This window comes from Globicephala melas, chromosome 14 (assembly GCF_963455315.2).
Source record: "Globicephala melas chromosome 14, mGloMel1.2, whole genome shotgun sequence".
Classification (NCBI taxonomy): Eukaryota; Metazoa; Chordata; class Mammalia; order Artiodactyla; family Delphinidae; genus Globicephala; species Globicephala melas.
The window spans coordinates 53057552-53080893 of NC_083327.1; the positions used below are offsets into that span (position 1 = coordinate 53057552).

At 43.6% G+C, this 23342-nt stretch overlaps 1 protein-coding gene across 3 annotated transcripts in view; it reads left to right on the top strand.

The window, feature by feature from the left end:
* Positions 1-23342, top strand: part of NCOA7 (nuclear receptor coactivator 7) — a 145241-nt gene that overhangs the window by 114968 nt on the left and 6931 nt on the right. For 2 of the 3 annotated variants that reach the window (XM_060283816.2, XM_030853532.2), the window contains exons 11-13: positions 13104-13251; positions 20858-20983; positions 22284-22436. In XM_060283816.2, the coding sequence (XP_060139799.1) occupies positions 13104-13251; positions 20858-20983; positions 22284-22436 (427 nt within the window). Of the gene's footprint in view, positions 1-13103; positions 13252-19121; positions 19588-20857; positions 20984-22283; positions 22437-23342 lie in introns of those variants that run through there. The other variant, XM_030853534.3, reaches the window with a different exon arrangement.

A 23342-nucleotide genomic window follows, 5' to 3' on the forward strand; every position in this document is an offset into this window, starting at 1 on the left:
ACCATAGTGCTGAATAATCTTTAAAGTACTATACTTTCTAGAACAACTTAGACCATACTTAGCCAAACCAGGTATGTTTCAGAATACAAACCTGGTGATTTTTATGTCATTACTGTAGTCTTATAATGATGTTTTAAGGTGAGAATGTCACTAATAAAGACAAAATTCAAAAAGGTCTCCAAAATAATTCCTTAAAGGAATTATCTTTCTCTCTTTGTGTTTAACACAAGTTCTAAGTTTGAGGAAACTACTGAACAAATATAAGTGATAGGATTATTAGTTACTTATATAAATATTCTCACTTTTTTTTTTTTTTAATACTTTAAAATGGTTTGAAGTGATCTTGCTTCCTCTCATTCTTTTCCTGGTCATTTTACCTTTGATTCACTGACTGAAAGTTCTAGAAATTCATCATCATTTTCCAGAAGCACCTTGTTAGGCAGCCACCCCTCAGTAACTTCACTAACCAGCTTTGGCAAATGCCTTGAGTTAATCAGTGACTCTACAGTCAGACCTAAGCACATGAAGAAATAACCCCCTTTTTAAGCGAGTGCTCTACTGTCGTGGCTGTGCTTTCTGGTGGAGGAGTGAGCGCCAGGGCTCTGGAGAGTAGCTTGTCGCCTGTTTCCACTGCAGGATAATTAGTCCCTGCCGATGGGTGCTGCACATAGCGTTTGGGAGTAAGTATGCAGAAACAGTGATTATTGCAACCTAAATATTTTCAGGGGCCAGATGGAAGGATGGAGGGAGGGAAGCTCAGGGGCCAGTGTTAACTAACTGCTCTGGGAATCAGCTGCTCGGTAACTCGCGACCTCCAACCTAATGCTGTTATGTGGGAACGTGAGCCTGGTGTTGCTACATCTTCCCATCTGTTTCAAAAGAAATGGAATTGTGGATTATGTGTGTCAAATCTCCCCGATTTTACGGTGTTAGCCACTGTTTAATTTAAGAAAAAAAAAATGGTGAGCAGTCTAAAAAGCACCACAGGCTGCCAGCTGAAGGCCTCCAGCATTGATATTAACATAAACTTTTGGGTTTTACTTATCTTTTTAAACATTTATTTATTTGGCTGCGCCAGGTATTAGTTGCAGCACGCGGGACCTTTGTTGCTGCATGCAGGATCTTTAGTTGAGGCATGCGGGATCTAGTTCCCTGACCAGGGATCGAACCCAGGCCCTCTGCATTGAGAGTGCAGAGTCTTAACAACTGGGCCACCAGGGAAGTCCCAGTTTTTACTTATGTTTGAGTGATCCTTTTTTGTAACTATAACTTTTGATAGTGATTCTCAAAAGATTCCTATTATTTTTGGTGAACTAGAACAAAGCTTATTTAGTTGGTGATTTTTAAATAATGTTTTCTTTTCATAGACACACAAAGAACGTTTAAGAATGGGCATTACATCAGGGCATTACTAACCGTTGATTTCCTCTGGAGTTGTAGTATATTGGCTCCAGAAGGGGCCTTACAAGCAAGTAAAATAACCCCTTTCTTTTTTTTTTTTGGACCACGCCACGTGGCATGCGGGATCTTAGTTCCCCAACCAGGGATCGAACATATGCCCGCTGCAGTGGAAGCATGGAGTCTTAACCACTGGACTGACAGGGAAGTCCCTAAAATGACCCCTTTCATATAAGGACCTTGGGTCAGGCCACTGAGGGTGGGTTGTTTTTTTTTTTTTCTTGCGGCATGCAGGCCTCTCACTGCTGTGGCCTCTCCCGTTGCGGAGCACAGGCTCCGGACGCGCAGGCTCAGCGGCCATGGCTCACGGGCCCAGCCACTCCGCGGCATGTGGGACCCTCCCGGACCGGGTCACGAACCCGTGTCCCCTGCATTGGCAGGCGGACTCCCAACCACTGCGCCACCAGAGAAGCCCGAGGGTGGGTTTTAAAAGGTGATAGTTTTCTAGTAACAACCTCTGTGGTCAAGAGTGCTTTGCCTTATTGGGTTTCTCTGGCTGTATTCAGAATGGAGGAGCCTGGGAAGGTTTTAGGCCAAAGTGCATTGAAATATCTTTAATTTACAATCAATACAAGTGAATGGTGGGACTGCATACGTATATAGTTCAGTACTCTCTAGGTCACATTTTCTCTCTTCTTCCCTTTCCTTATCTTATTTCCTATTCTCTGTGCCATAATGTACTCTGAAGTATATTTTTAATGAAATAGTTATTAAGTTATTTAGTGGTTCCTGCTTATAGTTTTGAAATCAAGTGAGTGATTTAGGGGTTATATCTTGCTGTGTATTGCCCCAATTTCTTTTCTTACTGGTCAGGTGACCTTTGATAAGACAAGAGTGCCTAACTGCTTCTGGGTCATTTTGGTCAAGTTTGTTGGTTTATGTGGTAGCAGGATTTTAGAGAATCACATGGAAGGGACTTTCTGAAAGATCTGTTCGAAAGTAGAATGAACTTATACATTTAATGCTCCAGATACCTATATGAGGAGCTAGGTTTTCTTATCTTCGTTTTAGAAGCTCAGGGAGATTAAGGACCTTTCTCTAAGCTTCCAGCTGATAACAAGTGGCACCAACTTGGGAGGTCAGGTCTTTAACTTAGAAATGTGTGCTTTTTGTACTTTACGTCACAATTATGTTAAAAAAAAAAGGGAAAAAAGCAACAGTAAGTAAAATCCCACCATAACTAGTAGTCTTGTTTGATAGCATAGATTATAATCATACCTAAAACCCATACCCCTAATCTGTGAATAGTTAGAATAATGTTTTGTTCCAAGCATCAACTCAGATTTGTCATCAGTTTTTATATCCCTCAACCCTACAGCTTTGTCAGTGATGGGCTTTTATGAAATAGTAAAACCAGGACAGAGGGACTGACCATAAAGGAAATGGTGAAGCATGTTGGTTGGGACCACGAACTGACCTGAGGTTAATACCAGGTCCGCCCCTAACATACTGTGTGGCCTTGGGCAAGTTAGTTAATGGTGTAAGCGTCTGTTTCTTCCACCTTTAAATAGGACCGATAATTACGGTAGCTGCCTCCTGAGGTTATCGTGAGAAACAAATGAGCTTGTCCATGCACTAAATGAAAGTTAGTTGTTACTGCTGCTGTTGCTTCCTTTCTTATAATTGGCAGTGCTTTGTTGCCTCTAAGGTAAGCCTGCTGCCTTCTGAGGACCTTTGTCACTTACCTTCAAAGAATTCCTTCTTCAGAGATGACAACTTTATCTGCTGAATGGGGATTTGTAGCTTGAATGTGGTGTCTCCTTTGGGGTGAATCTCTAAAGGAGCCTTGAGGCTTATGAAGAAATCTGATTAAGTCCACATTTGTAGTTAGACAGAAAACCTGAACAAAGCTTGAGTGCTGGGTTTCGGTATTACCAGTTTCTGGATGGGTGGGGATTATTTTTGTGCCTGCAGGAGTGTGGATGGCAGCCTTCTCCCCATCTCCACTGCCTCGCCTGGGCTCTGGCCTTGATCATCTTATGGCTGGATCACCGCTGTCGCCTTCTCCACAGAGCCTTTGTTTCTAGTCGGTCCTATCTCTTCCTGACCTTCCGTCCTTGGCTCCACAGCAATCTCTCTAAACTAAAGACCTGGCCAGGCTTCTTCCCTGCTGGAGCCCTGGGTGTTGTCTAGTGGTGCTTCTCAAGCTTTGGTCATTCACTTCCTTTCCAAATGTCCCCATATCTGCAAACCATCTGTACTACTGTTTACTTAATAGTTGTCTTCAAAGGATTTAGGTCAAATCTTTTTTTTTTTTTACTTAGGCTTTTCCTGAGCAGTAATAGCTGTGAAATCTGAAGTATATAATATGCTAGTTGCATTTCCTCCTAATACTCTTTAAATAAATACGTAACTATGAAAATGGGTTCCTCTGTGTATCCTCTGAAGTCAGTGGAGCCGCCCCTGCTACACTTTGGTAAACAGTGGCCTCAGGATAAGGTCAAAGCATTTTATCTCATGCCCAGGACTTTCTGTGACCCAGTGACCTGGCCCCTCTGGCGTTTTTTTTTTTTTTTCTTCCTTTCCTGCCATTCCATTAGCAAAGAGTAAAACTTGCTCTTTCATTCTACCTGTCAGGAATTCTTCCCCTGCCTGATGAGTTTCTGTTCAACATGGACATCCCAGCTCAGATGCCCACTGGCTGTGTTGTTGGAACTGTGTTAGGAATTTTTGTTTATTTCTCTCAACCTGCTCGCTCTAGGGCGGGGCCTGGATCACTCTGGGCAGGCACTGCATCTCAGCAGCTTTTCCCTATCACAGAATCCTCTGTCAGAAGCCACCAGTGACATGATTGTATTGCCCCTCTTTCCCTCTGCCATGTCCAGTTTGACCTCCTTCCAGCATCACCCTGCCCTTAAGATGCCAGGTCTTTTTGCACATATCCCCTCCAGTAGAATGCCACTTCTCTTCCTCCTGTAACTGGCTCTTTCTCCTCCTTCAAAACTCAGCTTGGGGGCTTCCCTGGTGGTGCAGTGGTTAACAATCTGCCTGCCAATGCAGGGGACACGGGTTCAATCCTTGGGCCAGGAGGATCCCACATGCCGCGGAACAACTAACCCCATGCGCCACAACTACTGAGCCTGTGCTCTAGAGCCCAAGAGCCACAACTACTGAGCCCACATGCCACAACTACTGAAGCCCACGTGCCTAGAGCCCTGTAACACCTTAACAAAGAGTAGCCCCCACTCAGCGCAACTAGAGAAAGCCCCCGCGCAGCAACAAAGACCCAATGCAGCCAAAAAAACCCCAAAAAACAAAACTCAGCTTGCCCTTGGCCCCTGGGAAGCTGTCCCTGACCCCAGTGTGAAATGATTCTCCACTGGGATTACCTTTGTCATCACTCTTCTTAAAATAATAATAATAAAAATAAATAATAAGATTATCAAGCATTATAATCTTTTAAATAAGATTTAAAAACCCTGCCTCCTTCCAGACAGTGTCTGAGGCAGGTTTAAGAAAGGGCGTATACTAAAAGGTTAATAAAATCAGGAATGAAAAGGAGTTGGAAAAAAATGCATAACCCAGATGTTAACAGTACAATCTGAAGGGAAGATGAGGTGTAGGAAGGAGGTTTTAGGGAGAAACAAAATCTTGAGGCTTATTTTTTAAGGAAGTGCAAGTAAATTTGTGGATTAAGATGAAGGAGATAGGGCTTCCCTGGTGGCGCAGTGGTTGAGAGTCCGCCTGCCGATGCAGGGGACACGGGTTCGTGCCCTGGTCTGGGAGGATCCCACGTGCTGCGGAGCGGCTGGGCCCGTGAGCCTTGGCCGCTGGGCCTGCGCGTCCAGAGCCTGTGCTCCGCAATGGGAGAGGCCACAACAGGGAGAGTCCCGCTTACCGCAAAAAAAAAAAAAAAAAAAAAGATGAAGGAGATAAAGGGATGAAGAAGTGGGGTGGGAATAATGGAGGGAATCCACTAAGGAGCAGGACTGTTGAAAGTTCAGAGAGGAGGGTTAAAACGGGAGAGTAGTTCCTTCTTCTGAAGAGAAAGGTCATTAAGAGGGGAGCAGAGGGGAGTGCATTACTAGAATGGTGCAACGGAGAGTCCTCTGTTTAGGCAGCGTGGGTGGGTAGGAGAGCGGGGGTGAGAGCTTGAGAAAGTAGAGGTCTGGAATAGCTGCTGTGCGAAGCAGTGAAGGAAGAGAGCTAGAGGGGAGTAGAGAATCCCACGAGGGAGGGTTTCTCCAGTGTTAGGTGCCCTTGACTTGTAATGGATCCATTAAGCGCCAACAAGCAAACTCAGTAACGTGCATCACCCCGAGAGAGCAGTTAGAAAGATGATGTTTGTTTCTGTGGGCAGGCGTTTGGAAGGGCAAGTGCAATAGAAGGATCAAAGCTGTGCGCCTCCAGGGGGCGGCGGTGCAGGTAAGGTGGAAAGACTGGCCTGGGGGTGTGTGAATCCAGGAGGGGCTAATGCTGGGGAAAGAGGAGGGCTGAGGGTCAAGGTGAGAGTGGAACTGGTATAGTCAGGAGGAAGGAGTGGGCGAGGTGAACCCAGAGGCACTAGGAGGGGAGTTTTCAGAACTTTAGGCCTGTTTCCAGAGGGCAGGGTTCAGTTCTGGTAACTAACCACTAGGAAAATCCAGTTAAGTTAGCCAAAAAGAGCCATTCCAAGAATTAGGTTAGATAAACTTAAATAAACTTAGTGCCACTCTAATCTAGAAGGAGAAAAGATGAAGTCACATCCTCTTCTCTTTGGTCTCCAGGGACCTAAGAATTAAGCAATAAGATTGGCTCCAAGTGAACTTTAATTTTCTCTTGTGGAACAGGCCATTTTAATTGTTCACGCCTTTTTCCTCAGAGGCATCGCGTGAGGGCCCTCTCTACATGAGAGAAGGAGGAGATTTTATGCGGGAGGCTGTAGTTGAGGGAAACTGGCGTATGCCAGTGCCCTGGATGTCTGAGAGAAGAGACATGAGCACTTCCCATCAGGTTGCCCCATAGCAGAACATACTTTGGAGGTTTGCCATCTCACCTGAGGCTTCTCGAGGCTGGGGCAACCTCGTTGGCTGCAGAGATAAAGCCCACCACCTGAGAGAGGCGGGAGGTTGTCCAGGGCTGCTGCCCTGCCTGTTGCAGCCAGTGGAGAACCATTCCCAGGAGTGTGGCTGAGGTGAGGCGGCCACCCCGCGATGTTCCCCGAGCATGGAGCACAGTGCTGGCAGCGATGTGCGCCTGTGCGTGCAAGGTGGGGGAGCGGGAATGGGGAGTGGGCCGCATGTGACCTAAGGGCCACTCAGGGCATCTGACACTTACTTAAGCTTCGTTAATGAAACCCAAAGCCAAGGGCTTCCCTGGTGGTGCAGTGGTTGGGAGTCCGCCTGCTGATGCAGGGGACACGGGTTTGTGCCCCGGTCCGGGAAGATCCCACATGCCGCGGAGCGGCTGGGCCCGTGAGCCATGGCCACTGAGCCTGCGCGTCCGGAGCCTGTGCTCCGCAATGGGAGAGGCCAACAGTGAGATGCCCGCGTACCGCAAAAAAAAACAACAACCCAAAGCCAAGGAAGTAGTTGACCTACAGTATGAGACCTCTGTCTGTGGACAGGTACAAAAAATGTACCATCCCCCTTAGGGTTTAGCATTCACAAAAGAAGAGGCAGTCAGCTTAGACTAGCTGGAACATTTCCAGAGATGGGGTGTTTGGGCACATTAATCTTCTGAGCCTCAGTTTCCTTATCTTTAAACTGGGCATAGTAACACTTGCCTCTTAGAGTTGTGCTGTGTGCGGTCCTCAAGGCAGGGAATCACGTCTTTTCTTTTCAGGTAGCTGACATATTTCATCAGCATTGCTTAAAACAGAAGGTTGCTTCTCTGTTTAACATTAAAATTGTTATGACTTTTACCCTCTTTTCTGTGGTATTTTGAGAATGCCTTTTTCCTCCTTTGTAGATATTTCCTTTTGTGGTAAGTTCAACAAGCCCAGTGCTGGCCCTGGCTGCTCTTGACCTTGCTGCAAAATAGGCCACTCACTCTGGCAACAGACGATCCCAGAGGCTTGATTCACCACTCACTGGAAATCCAGCAGTCCCAAGAGAAGAGATTTGGAATAAACCTCTTTTACTTGGTCATCCCAGATTCTTGCCCCGGGTTGACATATTTCTTCTAGAGAGAAAGGCACAGGGCAGGCAAGAATACTTTGTGCCAAAACTCACCTTCCCCCAGCCCCTCACTTGTTACAGCTCCTGGGAACTCACACATATGTGTATGACATATGTAGCCATCTCCTTCCATAGTATGCCCACTGTTTTCCCAGCAGCACACCATGCCCACATTCACCCACTCCTAAGATAACCATGGCATCTTGTGGATCCCAGGTCATGAGTCTAGACCAGGCCATTCTCCCCACCCCCTTGAATAGTTTCTCGTCAAGAAGGATGGGGTGGAAGAAGGGGTATTATCCTTTCCTAAGGTCTTACCTCTATTAGGACCACCTTAATTCATCAGAGATGCTCTGATAATCTTGAACTTTGAAAGAGAGGTATTAGGCACACAATTCCTCCTTCTTAGGAAATCCTCCTTCTTATACAGATTTCCCCTCTCACCCACCTTCCATCCCATCCACCCACCCAGTGGGTTGGAGGAAAGAGTTATCTTCCTCAAGCAGGGAATGTTCAATTATAACTTCCTCCAGAATAATAAGTCCTACTCACCTTGCATCTACATAATAGAAAGGATTGCTCAAATGGTTTCCCCAAGCAACTCAATGTCTTGGTCACCAAAAAGGGAAGTGACTGGCAATTGCTAAGATTGGATCTCACCTTAAAATCTTTATTGACCTGCAGTTTTCACAATTTATATTTTCTCATAATATCTAAGAAGAAATGAAATCTTCAAATCTGTGCCTCATCCCTCATTCCCTTGCAGTCTTACACAGGGGTATATGTCAGCATGAGCTTTCAGCATTTCTTGGGATGCTTTTTCAGTGTTTATGCTTGTACAGTGACTTCTCCTTTGAGAGTAAAATGTTAGAGGATAAATGAGCAGTGCTTCATGGAAAGTAGGTTCAGAAAGTGATAAAAATGTGTCTTGTGTCATAACCAGGAAGTTAAGTGGGAAACAATTCAGAAATCGATGTGGGTTAAGGGGAGGACTTTGTAGTGTGGTTCAAAGAACACTGATTGCCACCTCAGGCGATCTAGTCCTGGCTGTGATGCTGGTAGTAGACGTCAGAGCCCCCATTCTCTTACATCTAAGGAGAGTTAGCTGGATTAAATGATATCCTATATCTCCACCAACCCTAATGTTCCAGAAGGTAGTTCCTCAATGTCAGGGTCACTGGCACATAGTGGGTACACAGGGAGTATTATTGAAGGAAGCGATGTGCTGCAGCCAGGGACAACCAGGGACACACCTGAAATTGAATGTGTTGGGTTGACTTGTTGCAACGAGGGAGAATGCACTGCATGGGACCTAGGGCCATCTCAGTAAACGGGTGCTTGAAAGGGGTCGTAGGATGTAGGTTTACGTTAGGTGATTCGAGGGATAACTTAAAGAAGTGGGACTTTGCTCTAGACTGGAAGCTGTCAGGAAGCAAAGGTCATTCTGTGATTGAGTATATTATAAATCCTATGTAGAAGGAGGAAAAACTAGAGAGGCTAGTGCCGTAATTGGTAAAGAAGCACAGTCATTTATATTAGCCAGATTAGAGAGATGTTTGGTCATTTTTGTGGTTGGACAGTGTTTGTGTTTAGATGTCAGGCCTCAGTGGTCTCATTTCTGTCTTGATTCATCATGGTGATAGAGTGGCTTTGCCGGATATTGATGTTTTGGGAAGTTGTTAATGTTCAACGGGAGAATACCAGGGCCTAGCTGTGAGTGCCAGGCCAGTTTCTCCCAACACTGGGGCCTGACCGATAGGAGCAGGCTAGCTCCCACGTATCAGGGACTGCTTTCCTCTTTCTCACAAATAAGCTAGCCAACAAATATTTGGAAGCCATTTTATTTGATGTGGATAAGCATGTAATAAATGTGTCCTTTTCCAAAAGTTAGAGTGAAGCATATTTGGTTCTCAACTTTTTTCTAAAATACAGTTAAGATGGACTAAATTTTAGGTGTTAGCAAACTAAAAGAGTTAGAATTATATATATATATATTTTTTAATGTATTTATTTTTGGCTGTGTTGGGTCTTTGTTGCTGCACATGGGCTTTCTCTAGTTGCGGCGAGCGGGGGCTACTGTTCGTTGAGGTGTGTGTGCTTCTCGTTGCAGTGGCTTCTCTTGTTGCAGAGTGTGGGCTCTAGGCGCACGGGCTTCAGTAGTTGGAGTGCGCGGGCTTAGTTGCTTCGCAGCACGTGGGATCTTCCCGGACCAGGGCTCAAACCTGTGTCCTCTGCATGGGCAGGCGGATTCTTAACCACTGCGCCACCAGGGAAGCACTAGAATTATATATTTTTCAAACCTTTCTGGAGTCATGATTTTTTCTAAGTTAACTTTTAATAGGAAATGTCATACTACATGTTAATAATAGTTCAGAGATTCAAAAGAGTATACATATTGCTGGTAGGAGGGCAAAAAATGATTCCATCCCTAAAAAGGGCAACATGGTATTATATATAAAAAGCATAAGTGAATTGCTCCTCTGATGACACAGTCCCACTTCTGGGAATAGGTCCTACAACTCTACCTGTACACGTGCAAAAATGACATACCAAGTTACTCATCATAGCATTGTTTATAAAAGCACAGTCTTGGAAACAACCCAAGTGTCCAGCTGGAGAGGATGGTTACATAAACTATGATAAATCCACACAGTAAAGTACTGTGTAGCTATAAAAGAAAGAATGAGGAAGCCATCTCTATACTGTTGTGGAAGGATATCCAGGCTATATTGTTTAGTGAAAAAAGCTAGACAGAGGATAGTACTATCTTTTGTAGAAATGAAAGACAAAGAGAATCTATATTCGTATTTATTTCTATCTACAAAAATAACACTACAAGAACACACAAGGAAATAATAAAGTGGTCAACTATAGCGGAAAAAGGTGGACCCAGAATGTGATGGACAGGGATATGAGTGAGATGGAAATTTCTCATTATTTGCCTTTTGAAATATAATTTTAATTCTCCAATTATAAAATGTACTACCTAGTCCAAAAATTTAAATAATTTATGGAAAGATATATATGTATATAAATGCAATATATCTCCTACCTCATTCCATTCCCCAGAGATAACCATTTTGATCAGTTTCTTGTATAGTTTTTCAGAGTAGTCCATTGTATTAGTCAAGGATCTCAAGAGAAACGGAACTGAGAGGATGTGTGTGTGTATAAAATATATGAAAACTGTTAATTCTATATTATGGAAGAAAAAGCATAATTAATATAAAAAGGAAAAAACAGCTTAGAAGTACATTTGATAGTGGTTAATGTTACATTATATAAAGGCTCCCACATATTGAAAAGAAAAACATTGACTCCACAATCACAAGGAGCCAATTCATGAAAGCAGCCAGGGAGAAAACATTTAAAAAATGTTCAACCCACTACCACTCAAAGAAATGCAAAGTGAGTCGGGTAAAACTTAAAATATATATTAAATTCATTTAGAAAAAGAAGGATAAGCAGGATTGTTATGAGACTTAGATGCAAACTGCAATGCTCGTGTCACAGTATACTAGTCAGCCTTTCAAGAGCAGTTTGGCAGGATGAATCACAAGCTATAAAATCATGCCCTTTGGCCTAATAATCCCTTTTCTGGGAACTAATCTTGAGGAAATAATTCAAAAGGTGGCAAAAGGCATAGCTCATGAGGATGTTCATCATAACGTTGTATAATCAAAGAAATGGAAAAAACCTAAATATCCCAAAGGCATAGGAATTTGGGTAATTATGGTTTATTACTTTCATGAAATGTAGGCATTAAAAGTCAGTACAAGGGGCTTCCCTGGTGGTGCAGTGGTTAAGAATCTGCCTGCCAATGCAGGGGACATGGGTTTGAGCCCTGGTCTGGGAAGATCCCACATGCCGTGGAGCAACTAAGCTTGTGCGCCACAACTACTGAGCCTGCACTCTAGAGCCCGTGAGCCGCAACTACTGAGCCTGCGTGCCACAACTACTGAAGCCCGTACTCCTGGAGCCCATGCTCGGAAACAAAAGCCACTGCAGTGAGATGCCCGCGCACCACAACGAAGAGTAGCCCATGCTGGGCGCAACTAGAGAAAGCCTGCGCGCAGCAACAAGGACCCAACTCAGCCATAAATAAATAAATAAATAAAAAATTTAAAAAGTCAGTACAAGGACTAGCAACATGGCAAATATGCATTATTTTATGTTACATATAACAATTATGTCTTAGCCCTGATAACAATGGAAAGAAAACTGTGTACATGTGCTCAAGAACAGATAGGACTATAGAAGCCTAAAGACAGTGTGACCGATGGGAATATTAGAATTATAGTGACATTTCTTTTTTGTTTTAATTAATATTGGTCTTAGTTTGTTCAGGTTGCTATAACAGAATACCATAGACTGGGTGGCTTATAGAGAAGAGGTTTATTCTTGACAGTTCTAGAGGCTGGGAAGTCCAGGGTCAAGGTGCTGGCAGATTCAGTGTCTTGTGAGGGCTGACTGGTTCATAGACGGCTGTCTTTTCACTGAGTTCTCACATGGCACAGGGGGCTAGCCAGCTCGGTGGGGTCTCTTTTAATCCCAATCATGCCTCATAACCTAAGCACCTCTGAAAGGTCCTACATCCAAATACCATCACACTGGGGATTAGATTTCAACATGCAAATTTTAGGGGCACACAAACATTCAATCTATAGCAATTGTGTTGTAATATTTTTACAATTATAACTTTTAAAGGCTTAGCAATAAGTTAGCATTGTCCCAAACAGTAGGCTCAAATTGAAATTACCAGTTTGTAATTAGAAAAGACTTTAAGAATCATTTGATCCTATCTATCTTCCACTCCCCCACTGTGATGGTTGCAGGTGTAGAATCTAAGGTCAGAGGGCTTTTGACTGTTCTACATGGGCGGGGGGTGGGGGGATACTGTAGGTGCTGGGACCAAAAGCCCCACCCTCTGCTCAGGAACTAGCCACCTCTCTATTGATTAAGTCTGGAGAGATGCTTCAGATGTTAAATATGTATAAGAGAACAGAGATATTGGAAGCAAACTGCATTCCGATATCAATAAAATTGTCTCTTTCTAACGTTAAAACAACAGCTAATACTACCCCTGATATTTTCTAGTTATTAAAGATATTTTATTAAAATTATGATATAATAATGCTTCAATCTACATAAGACCCATTGGAATATTGCTTATATTTGTTCCCATCTAAAGCTTCAGATTAATTTTTTTCCCATGAATACAGGTGTCCAATAAACAAAGACCCAATGAGGAAAATACATTTGGTGTAAATATTTCATTGTGTTTTTTATGTTTATGTCCCATTTCTTGATCTTTGCCTCAGATTGAAAGACATTTTTTCAGTGTCTGTGGAGTTTAGCTTCCATTTATTGACTTATTTTTGAAGTTGGAATGCATTAGCAGAGATTATCTTCAACATGGGAGATTTCCCAATTAGCAAAATGGATTTGCCAAGCAGGAAAAAGATAGCTGTACATGCCCAAGTTCCTACTGGTGCCTGCCAGGAAAGTAGATTTGGTGTTAACCCCTGTGATGAACATGTTTTTCAGGGTGGATCACTTGTACACGTTCTTTGTTCAGTGGTCTCCTGATGTCTATGGGAAAGATGCCAAAGAGCAAGGCTTTGTGGTGGTGGAAAAAGAAGAACTGAATATGATTGACAACTTCTTCAGTGAGCCGACCACCAAGAGCTGGGAGGTGAGACTCAAGAGAGGGCTAGACTGTCCCTTAAAGTCCAGTCCACAGGGCTTCCCTGGTGGCGCAGTGGTTGAGAGTCTGCCTGCCGATGCAGGGGACACGGGTTCGTGCCCCGGTCCGGGAAGATCCCACATGCTGCGGAGCGGCTGGGCCCGTGAGCCATGGCCGCTGAGCCTGCGCGTCCGGAGCCTGTGCTCCGCAACGGGAGAGGCCACAACAGTGAGAGGCCCGCGTACTGCAAAAAAAAAAAGAAAAAAAAAAAGTCCAGTCCACAAACAAAATGTTCTTGTGTCAAAATTCCAGTAACCTCTTGGCTGGCAAGAAGTCAGATTTCCTGTGCCTCTTTGAAATCACATGGGGAAAAAACCTTATTCATCTGTGTTGAAGCTAGTTATGTGTGTCAGAAAGACCTCATCTCCACCCCTACAACCCAGTAGTTTCACTTCTCTTTTTTGAAACTGCTGCAGGGTCCCCATTACGTACAGGATGAAAGTCAAGCTTCTTAATTTGACCTAAAAAACTGTTCATAATTTTTTTGAGCACTTACCACACCCTTCTCATGTTAGGGGCACGGTGGATGAGATCAAGGAGTATAGATAAATCATTACAATATAGTGAGATAATTACCGTTGTAGGTGAAATGCCACGTGCTATGGGAGCATGTACCCAGGCACCTGAATGGAGCTAGGGAATCAGGAAATGCGACCCAGAAGGAGTAATCTGAGCTGAGATCAGAAGTGGGAGGACAGGCAGTTGGGGTGAAAGTGGGACATGGAACACGGAACATGTTCTGGCCAGAGAGAAAGGTCTATGTAGAGGAATGACCCAGGGGAGAAACAGAGAGTGTGGGACATTTGATGAACTAATAAGAGTTCAGTGTAGCTGGATCATAAGAGTGCAAAGCTGAGGGAGTGGCAAGAAATGAAGCTGGAGATAATGAAATGGCAGATCACGAAGGACCTATGAACTGTTCGTCATAGGTTTGGTTTGGCTGTTTTCCTAAGGGCAGTAGGAAGGCAGCAGTTTGAGCTGTCCTCAAACAGCTTCAACCAGTAGGAGCTGTTTGGAGCCTGGAGAAGTAAATACAGATACACATTTTGGAGAGCTTGCTCTTGCTGGCAGATGTTCATGGAGTTGGACAACACTTGAGGCTTGAAGACCCATTAGGAGTCTCTTGCAGGAATCAGTGTTGAGAGAGAACAGTTGCTGAAAGAGCTGCAGTGCAGAAGATGGAAGATGTCAAGATTGATCTCTTGGTTTTTAGAATGGGAACTGGAGGGATCGAGGTACCTGCCCTTCACTGCGATAAGAAGCATAGCAAGAGGATTAGATTTGGCAGAAAACGCTCTGTGTTCTGGTTTTAATCTAAATTTGAGGTGTCTGTGGAATGTCCAAGAGACAACTGAGAATAAAACTTAGGAAAAAGATCTGGAGATATACTTTCGGAAGTGATTAGCAAAGTTGAAGTTGTGAGTGTAGGTGAGGTCAGCCTAGGAGAGTGTGTCCATTGGCAAAGGAGCAGGACTCAGAACAGAACCCTTCAGGATGCCAGCTCTAAGGGGCCAAAGATAGTCGAGCCCACAAAGGTGACTGAGAAGGAACAGCCAGGGGAGGGCATGGAAAACAAGAAAAGTCATGTCTTAGAAGCCAAGGGAAGAGAATGTTTCAAGAGGGGAGTAGTGGTCAAAAATGCCTAATGCTGCGGAGGAGTCAGAAGGTAAGAACTAAGCTATGTCTTTTGGATTTAAAACCAAGGAGGTAATAGTTGGTGACTTTGACAAAAAGCAGTTTCATTAAAGTGGTAGCTTCAAAATGTAGCTACCAGTGTTCAATGAATGAATTGGGGGTGAGTAAGTGGAGCTAGTAAAGGTGGGCAAACCACTCGAATTTGGTTTTGGAGAATAAAAATGAGATGGAAGGCTGGAAGAAGAGGTGAGGGTGGGGAGGTTTTCCCTCTCGTGAGAGACACTGTAACGTTTTGGATGAGGTCAGCGGGAACGGTGGAACAGAAGGTACAGAAGATAAGGGAATAGGAGAGGGAATAAGCGGGAGGCTGGATCCCCGAGAATTGTCCGGGAATGTGGGGGTAGGGATAGAATCGGTCTTAGGTGGTCGGGCGGCAGAAAAGAATAGGATGTGTGCATATAAAATGTAGACTCACTGGCGGTAAATTCTGCCATTGCTCATTTGATTATTTCTCTGCAGCAGGAGGGAGCACCCCCTAGAAGTGAAGGAGGGAAGACTTAGAGGAATACGGAGAAGGTCTGAAGTAGCAGCTATAGAGACTAGGAAAAAAGCCAACTGAAGAACTGCAGTAGGATGGCTGTCTGGTATTGAAAGCCCTGGTGGGGTCTGACACCAGGCTGCAGTGAGGGCAGGTTTTCTCCAGCAATACTCCCAGCCTGGGTTTAGATTCATCAAGTGGGCAGTCAGATCTTCCAAGGCTGGAACTCTGTCAGACTGGGATGATGAAGGATGATGAGGCCTGCCCCTTGGGTCTAACTCCTTCTGGAATGCCAGGTCCCTTCATATGTGTGTTTGCCCTCACTCGTCCCTTTCTCATTCACTCCCTCGCAGCCCGAATGTGTACATGCACACACACAGCTTTCCATGTCAGACTCCCGTCATCCTTCAAGGTCCAGCTCATGTGTCACTTCTGTGATGCTTTCAGCCAGAGTTACTCCTCCTGTCCTTCCACAGCCCATTGCTCATAGCTCTGTAGTGTATCGCTCAGCACTTTACTTGTTTGCATGTTTGTCTTCCCACAGTTCATAAGCTTCTTGTTTGAAACCATTGATTAAAAATATTCAAGCCTATTAGGCTGTCCCTCCCTTGGCTCTTCATATCAACTCTTTTTCTGTCTCTGGCCAGTCTCTCTGAGTATACTTTGCTTGTCCCTTTTCTCATGGTGTTCCCTAGTTTGTCCTTGGCTCTCTTTTCTTCTCATCTATTACATCTTCCTTGGACGAGCTCATCGGCTTTCAAGGTTTCTGCTGCTGACTCCCACCTCTGTCTCCTCCACACACCTTTCTTCCAGGCTGCTGTTCTAGAGCACATAGATGCCCCACAGGCATGACTGGGTCTCCACGAGGCAGAGATGGTGTGACACTGGCATTCTGGCCAAGGCGTCAGAGAATATCAATTCCCGTCCTCCTCACCTAACCATCTGTGCCCAAGAGGCCCCCACCCCCATGAGATATGCGCACAGACGAAGCATAGCTAGGAAATGTATATTTTCTTAGTGAGGCTATGGTCTCTTGCCCAATATGGAGGGCCAGAGAGAAGGTTTAAATTTCACTGGGGATTTAATCCTTTCCCGACTAGGCCTGAATATCTTGAACTGAAGCAGCCCGCTTTTAGGCCTATTCTGCATCTTTCCACTAATCCCAACCTTGAATCTCAGCTCTTGACAACTCCTGTGGGAGAAGAGGCCACACCTACCAGCACCAGAGGAAAAGGAGCTAAAGGGGCATGCAGAGAGAGAAAGGTCTGCTTCCAGATCTAGAGTAGAGTGGGCTTGAGTGAGCCACTCAGACTGAGCCACTGAGGAGAATGAGAGGGCAAATCCCTTTAGAAGGTGTCTCTAGACCTGTAGTGGAAGAGGAAGAAAAGAAGAAGGGATGGAGAAGGAGGAAGAAATGGGTTGGCTTGTTGCGAGCTCCTAGTGTACTTGTTAACACTTGGGACATGGAAACAAAAGATAACTGGAGAGAGAGGTGACTGGACTGTTATCCCTATTTCTTTTTTTTTTTAGATGTTGGGGGTAGGAGTTTATTAATTAATTAATTTATTTATTTTTGCTGTGTTGGGTCTTCGTTTCTGTGCGAGGGCTTTCTCTAGTTGTGGCAAGCGGGGGCCACTCTTCATCGCAGTGCACGGGCCTCTCACTATCGCGGGCTCTCTTGTTGCGGAGCACAGGCTCCAGATGCGCAGGCTCAGTAGTTGTGGCTCACGGGCCTAGTTGCTCCGTGGCACGTGGGATCCTCCCAAACCAGGGCTCGAACCCATGTCCCCTGCATTAGCAGGCAGATTCTCAACCACTGCACCACCAGGGAAGCCCCTATCCCTATTTCTTGCCACATGGAAGAGAAAGTCAAAAGTACAATGAGGAGAAGAATGCTGTCCAAGCTCCCTCCCATGCAGGAGCAAATTCTGCTTACTAGCATTACCTTAAGGCCAGGCCACTGTGATAGCATTGCTTCATGGTGGCATTGCTTCTCCTCTGTGGGTGGGGAAGAGGAACCTTCACTCCCCTGACAGGTGTCTGATCCTCAGCGTGTCCAAAACGTCTCTTCATCTTTCCCCAAAACTTGCTTCTTCTCATGTATTCCCATCTTAATTAGTGGTGCCCCAAGCTAGAAGCCTAGATATCAACCCAGATTCTTCTCTTTCATCATCATATGTAGTCAGTCATCTCTAGTTAGAATTTGTTGATTCTGATCTTACGTAGGGTGGGGACCACTGCCCTAGTCAGCTGTCTGCATCCTTCACTTAAACTCTAGGGCAACTCCAGTCAACCCAACCACTAAGTCCATCCTCCATACCCAAGCTCTTTAAATAAGCTTTACTTCTTAATTTTATAAAAGTAACACCTGCTTTTATTATAGGAAATTTGGAAACTACAGAAAAGCACAATGCAGAACATTTAGAAAATAGTATCTAACCACACATTACTTTTGTACATTTTTTGGACTCATTTTTTTCTATTTTAGGGTGTTTTCTAGGTGGTAAGGGTGAGAGAGTATTTTTGCAAAATGGGATAATGTTCTATGTATAGTTTGGTGTCTGGCTTTTCTCACCTGACATCTTGTGAGAACTGTATCATATTAAAGATTTTGAAGCCTCATTTTAATGGTTATATAATATTTTAAACCTCAATCAGAATTTATTTAACAATTCCCCACTTTTAGGAATCGTGTTGGTTCAAGGTTTTCACAAGGATGAGATGATCTGTAACTCTGACTGTTCCCCTAATTTCCTGAAAGTGATATTACTTAGTATAAGGCTATTGATTTTTTTTTAAGGCTCCTAATCTTTTATATAATGACAATTTTCCAGAAATGTGAGGAATACCCTTCTTCTCATTGTGCTTCTGGCGACAGAAAGTACTATTTCTATTATCCCTTTCTTAAAGCTTTCGCTAATTTGAAAAGCTGATAAATGATATACTGGAATTATTTGTGCCACATGCCTGGCAAAGCACCTGGCACTTGCCATCATATAGAAAGCACTCAGTAAATGTTAGCTGTCATGAAGTGTCAGGCACTGAAAAGAATGCTGTCTCACTGGCACAAAATCCAAGTGATTCTGCCCTAGATTGTGTCCAGGCTCTTGCATTGAGAATAAGTTCTGGCTGACCTGAGACTGGTCACCAGTTATCTCCCAGAGCCTCATTAGAACTGACCCCCAGGATGAACTATGTAGTGGCGCCCGATCTCCCAGGGGTACTGGAGACCAAGAGGCCATTTTCGATCTGGAAAACTCACAGAAAGATCCCTGAAAATTGATCCAATGGTAATCTACGTTTCTTTCCAACCCGCTGATATCTGGTCTGGGCAGTAGAGGAGGACTCATCATGCTTATTAGTCATTAAGATTAATATTTTGAAAGGTTAAAAGGTGCTCTTTAGAAAACCTGAATCTAAACTAACATTTTTCTCAGCCTCATATAAACCGGATGTTCTTTCAGTTCTTTGAAGTTTCTCATACCTAACAAACATGACGGTATTGAAGTGAAACGCCATTGTTCTAAGCGTAATGAACCTACCTCTGGTAAAGGCTCCTTTTCATATTTCCTTTGAGATTCAAACTGATGTCAGGGAACACACATAAACTTTTAAAATGAAGGTTTCGCTTTAGAATGCAGAAAAAAAAAAATCTGAAAAGGCAGGGCTAGAAAAGCTAGCTCAGCCAGCTGGAGGACAATTGGGAAGAAAAGTACAAGACAGAGAAGAAGAAAAAAAACAACAATGCGGTTTTGTTGTGCTGTTAGGAAACTACCATTTCAAAGGTGAAAGTGTCTTTTTACAGCCTCACAGCTATGCCTAACAGGAAGTGTGTGTTTGCTCTAAATCCTAATTTGGGTGTGTTCCTGTAGAAATATTGAACTGTCTCCTAAGGGAAACAGAAACTCAATCATGCAGGAAACGAGATACTGCATAAACAGTTGTAGCTCAGTGTGGCTGTAAGTAACAGTGGTGTGGAGGCAGATAAGAGAAAAAACCTGCACCTCTTTAGAGAGCAAGCAGGCAGTTCACACTACTTCACGATGAGAAGATTGCCCCTGGACATTCAGATTTTCTATTGTGCCAGACCGGACCAAGAGCCTTTTGTGAAGGTATGTTGGAGTCCTGAGGGCTAATCATGTGCCCGTGAATCCTCCAAGCTCTGCCGCTAAGATGCTTTGAAATGCTTTCTAATTAGAAAGGATCGTGCTAATACTTCAGCCAGAGCAGGTATTTTATTCACTTTGGAGAGAGAGATGGTGTGGTTTGCCCTTTCCCTTTGGAGTCAAAACTCCATACTGATTTTTTCATTCCACAGCCCCACTTTGTACCTGTGTTAAATGTAGAGTTCCCCCAAAATATATGCTTTATTTAATACATTTAAAATGCTGGATGTGTGATTCTTCAACAGTGTTTTCTTTAAGTAAATGCCCCTTGAGAAGATGGTAACATTTAAGGGCTAATTTCCTTACCTGTAAATCCAGCTCAGATGACAGCATTTTGGCAACTAAGTAGTCATTGTCTGACAACCTTCACTAAATGTAATGTAAATGTTTTTTCTCTATGATGCAAAAGTCATTAATATTTGTACTCAGGAATTTTGGTGAATTAGTTACCTTCTGTCTGTATCCTTCAATTACAAAGTAATTTAGTGATTTATCCAGACTTTCGGAGAGGCAAAAGAAAAATGATTTTTAACCTGGTAGTTTATAAGTGTATTTATGATGAAATAATAAATGTTGTGTACAACATCATGTTTCTGTTCTCAGCCTTGAAGGAAAGATTATTTTGATGGTTTCTCAACTCTCCATAAAGAATCATACCTAATTGTAATTTAGACTAAAGCTTTGTGTCTCTTTGTATTGTTGCTTTCCTTAGATGTTATCATTTGCTATTTCTGTCAGGGTTGGTTGCTATGATCAGCCTTGAGAGAAAACATTAGGATTCTTGATTAAAGGACTATCCTTATCGTCCCCATTTCCCTATTTATAGAAGACTTGCTCATAGTATGATATCTGTTAGTCCCGTAACAATTCAAATTTAGATGCAGGCTAATGGAGAATAATTTAGGGCATTTCAAGGGTATAAGTCGCTTGTGGAGTTATACATAATTCTTACTTGATGACTGAGCAATAGTAAAACTGGAAAACTTGTGACTTTAATTTGTACATATTAAGTGCTATAGCTGTACTGTGTTAATTCTCCATTTGCTCTGAAATTGACATTGTGATTAGCCATTTCCCCCAAAGTGCTGGCTCAACTTATGTCCTGCTGCTAAAACCCTACCTGTTACAGGCAATTGTGTACCTGAGGTCCTTTATAGCAGGTGAAAGAAAAGCAAAAATATCGTTTTTCTTGGTTTATATGTCTTCTCCATTTCAGATCATCACCGTTGAGGAGGCAAAACGCAGGAAGAGCACATGTAGCTACTATGAAGATGAGGATGAGGCCGCCCTGCCGATCCTGCAGCCCCACAGTGCGCTTCTGGAGAACATGCACATCGAGCAGGTGGGTTCTTCCTGGGGACTTAGGATGGGTGTCTTCCAAACCTTAGAACACATTTCCCACCCCTGGCATTTGCTCTTCTCACTTGGGGTGAAGCATGAGCCGAGCTTTAAAGGAAGAAACACCAGCAGCCTAACCAGGGCCCTTCTCTGCTTCTGAAAGGCAGCATCCCTGCCACCTTCTTGGGAGTGCAAGGACTTGGCCAGACACCTACGTCCATTCCCCGAACCTGAACAAAAAGCCATTTCTTGTCTTCAAAACAATTTTTAAAGTGTCCTACTATAGTCCTAATGTATTTTAAAAGGATCCAAATTTATCCTAATGATTATCGCAGAGTTCCGATGGTTTCAATTTATTGAGCTCAGTAAAAGTCATATAGCAAGTACACTTTACTTGCTTTATGAAAACCACCTACCACTAGGAGTAATTTTCCTTTTTCTGTACTTTTTTTTGGTTTACTTTCTATTTTCTGAACATCTCTTATGTGAGTTTTTATGAAATACTACGTGCTTGTATTTGAACTTTAGTAAGGGACCTCTTGTGCTTCCCCCATCAGTCAGCTTAGAAACCTGAATTTCAGACACCTTAAAGAATCATCAAGTTCAAGTCCCTCAATTTACAAATGCCATCTCCGAAGGCCCAGGAAAGCTAGGCGACTTGACCAAGCAGTTACAGGGATGGAGTTCATGCTGATTCTAGAACTATGTCAAGCATTCTTGAGGACTTGAACATTTTATATAGCCTCCTTTGTGTGTATTTTTGAAGAGATATGCATTATTGATATTTATGGCAGCCAAGTTTAATATTAATGTAAGTGAAAGATACAAGTGTAATGAGGACAGACTACATCTGATTACTAGCATAAAACACCCGTGTCTTCTTGTTCTCACTTTGGTGGGAATTTACAGCTGTCAGTAGCAGCTCTGAGCCTTTGAAGGTTTAGAAAGAACAATTCGAGAAACATGAACTGCTTGGTGAAAGTCAGGTTGAAGTGTAAACAAGAGAGCATGTGTCTAATTCATACCTCTTTATCAAGCTAGGTGCTGTATCTTCAAATATATAGTGGCATAGTGACCCTTCAGGATCATCCCTGAGAGGGAATGCGTGCTCTGGGGAGCATCCCTGCCAAGGGATGATTTTCCCTTCTTGGTTTATAGTGGCAAATATTTGCTACAGTATAGGGGAGAGATATGGAAGTAGTGTAATTATCGAGTTTGAGCCACAGGCATCGGTTTTGTGCTACAAATTCATGAGTGATTTGTAGGCAGACTGTGTATTTACATCTTCATCTTTGGATTCACAGCTGGCCCGACGCCTTCCAGCAAGGGTACAGGGGTATCCATGGAGTCTCGTATACAGCACATTAGAGCATGGGACCAGCTTGAAAACTCTCTACCGGAAGTCAGCATCACTAGACAGTCCTGTCCTATTGGTCATCAAAGATATGGATAATCAGGTGAGGCTTGTTCCTCTTATAGAGGAACATTTTTTTTTTTTTTTTGTGGTACGTGGGCCTCTCACTGTTGTGGCCTCTCCTGTTGTGGAGCACAGGCTCCGGACGCGCAGCCTCAGTGGCCATGGCCCACAGGCCCAGCCGCTCCGCGGCATGTGGGATCTTCCCAGACCGGGGCACGAACCTGTGTCCCCTGCATCGGCAGGCGGACTCTCAACCACTGCGCCACCAGGGAAGCCCAAGGAACATTTTTTTTAATGAAGCTTTTCAAACCTACACAACAGTAGAGAGACTAATACAATGACCTCTCATCACTCAGATTCTACAGTTAGCAGGACTTTGCCACATACACTTCATTCTTTCCTTTGTTGGCTTTTCTTCCCTGAAGTATTTTGAAGTAAATCCCAATTATTATGTCATTTCACCTCTACATACTTCAGAATGCATCTCTAAAAAAGAAAATGGAGCGTATCTCCAAATACAGTCACATTCTAAGGAATTTTTTTCCTGTACTCATCATGGAGTATATATATATATAAACTCTATATATAATATATATACTGTAATATATATATACTATAATGATATTCTGTAACCTAAAACTGGAGAAGCTGGAAGAAAAGTCAAGTCTAGATTTGGACATAGCTGCAGAAAGCAGTCCCAGTGCCATACCAGAACTTCTTCCAGGTAGCTGAAGTAGTGCCCACCAACCTTGCCCGCATAGTTGCTGAGATGGAGAGTCAGTTAAGGCCATGGTATGTTGTACCTGAAGGGCCCAGTTGTTACGAAACAGGAGAAAATGCTCTGGACCATTGCTTAGTGCACTTTCACCCACGTTGCTGTCGGTCTTGGAGGCACTGGTGAAATCTAGATATTACCCCCATCTCCCCTAAGCTAATAATTCTTCAC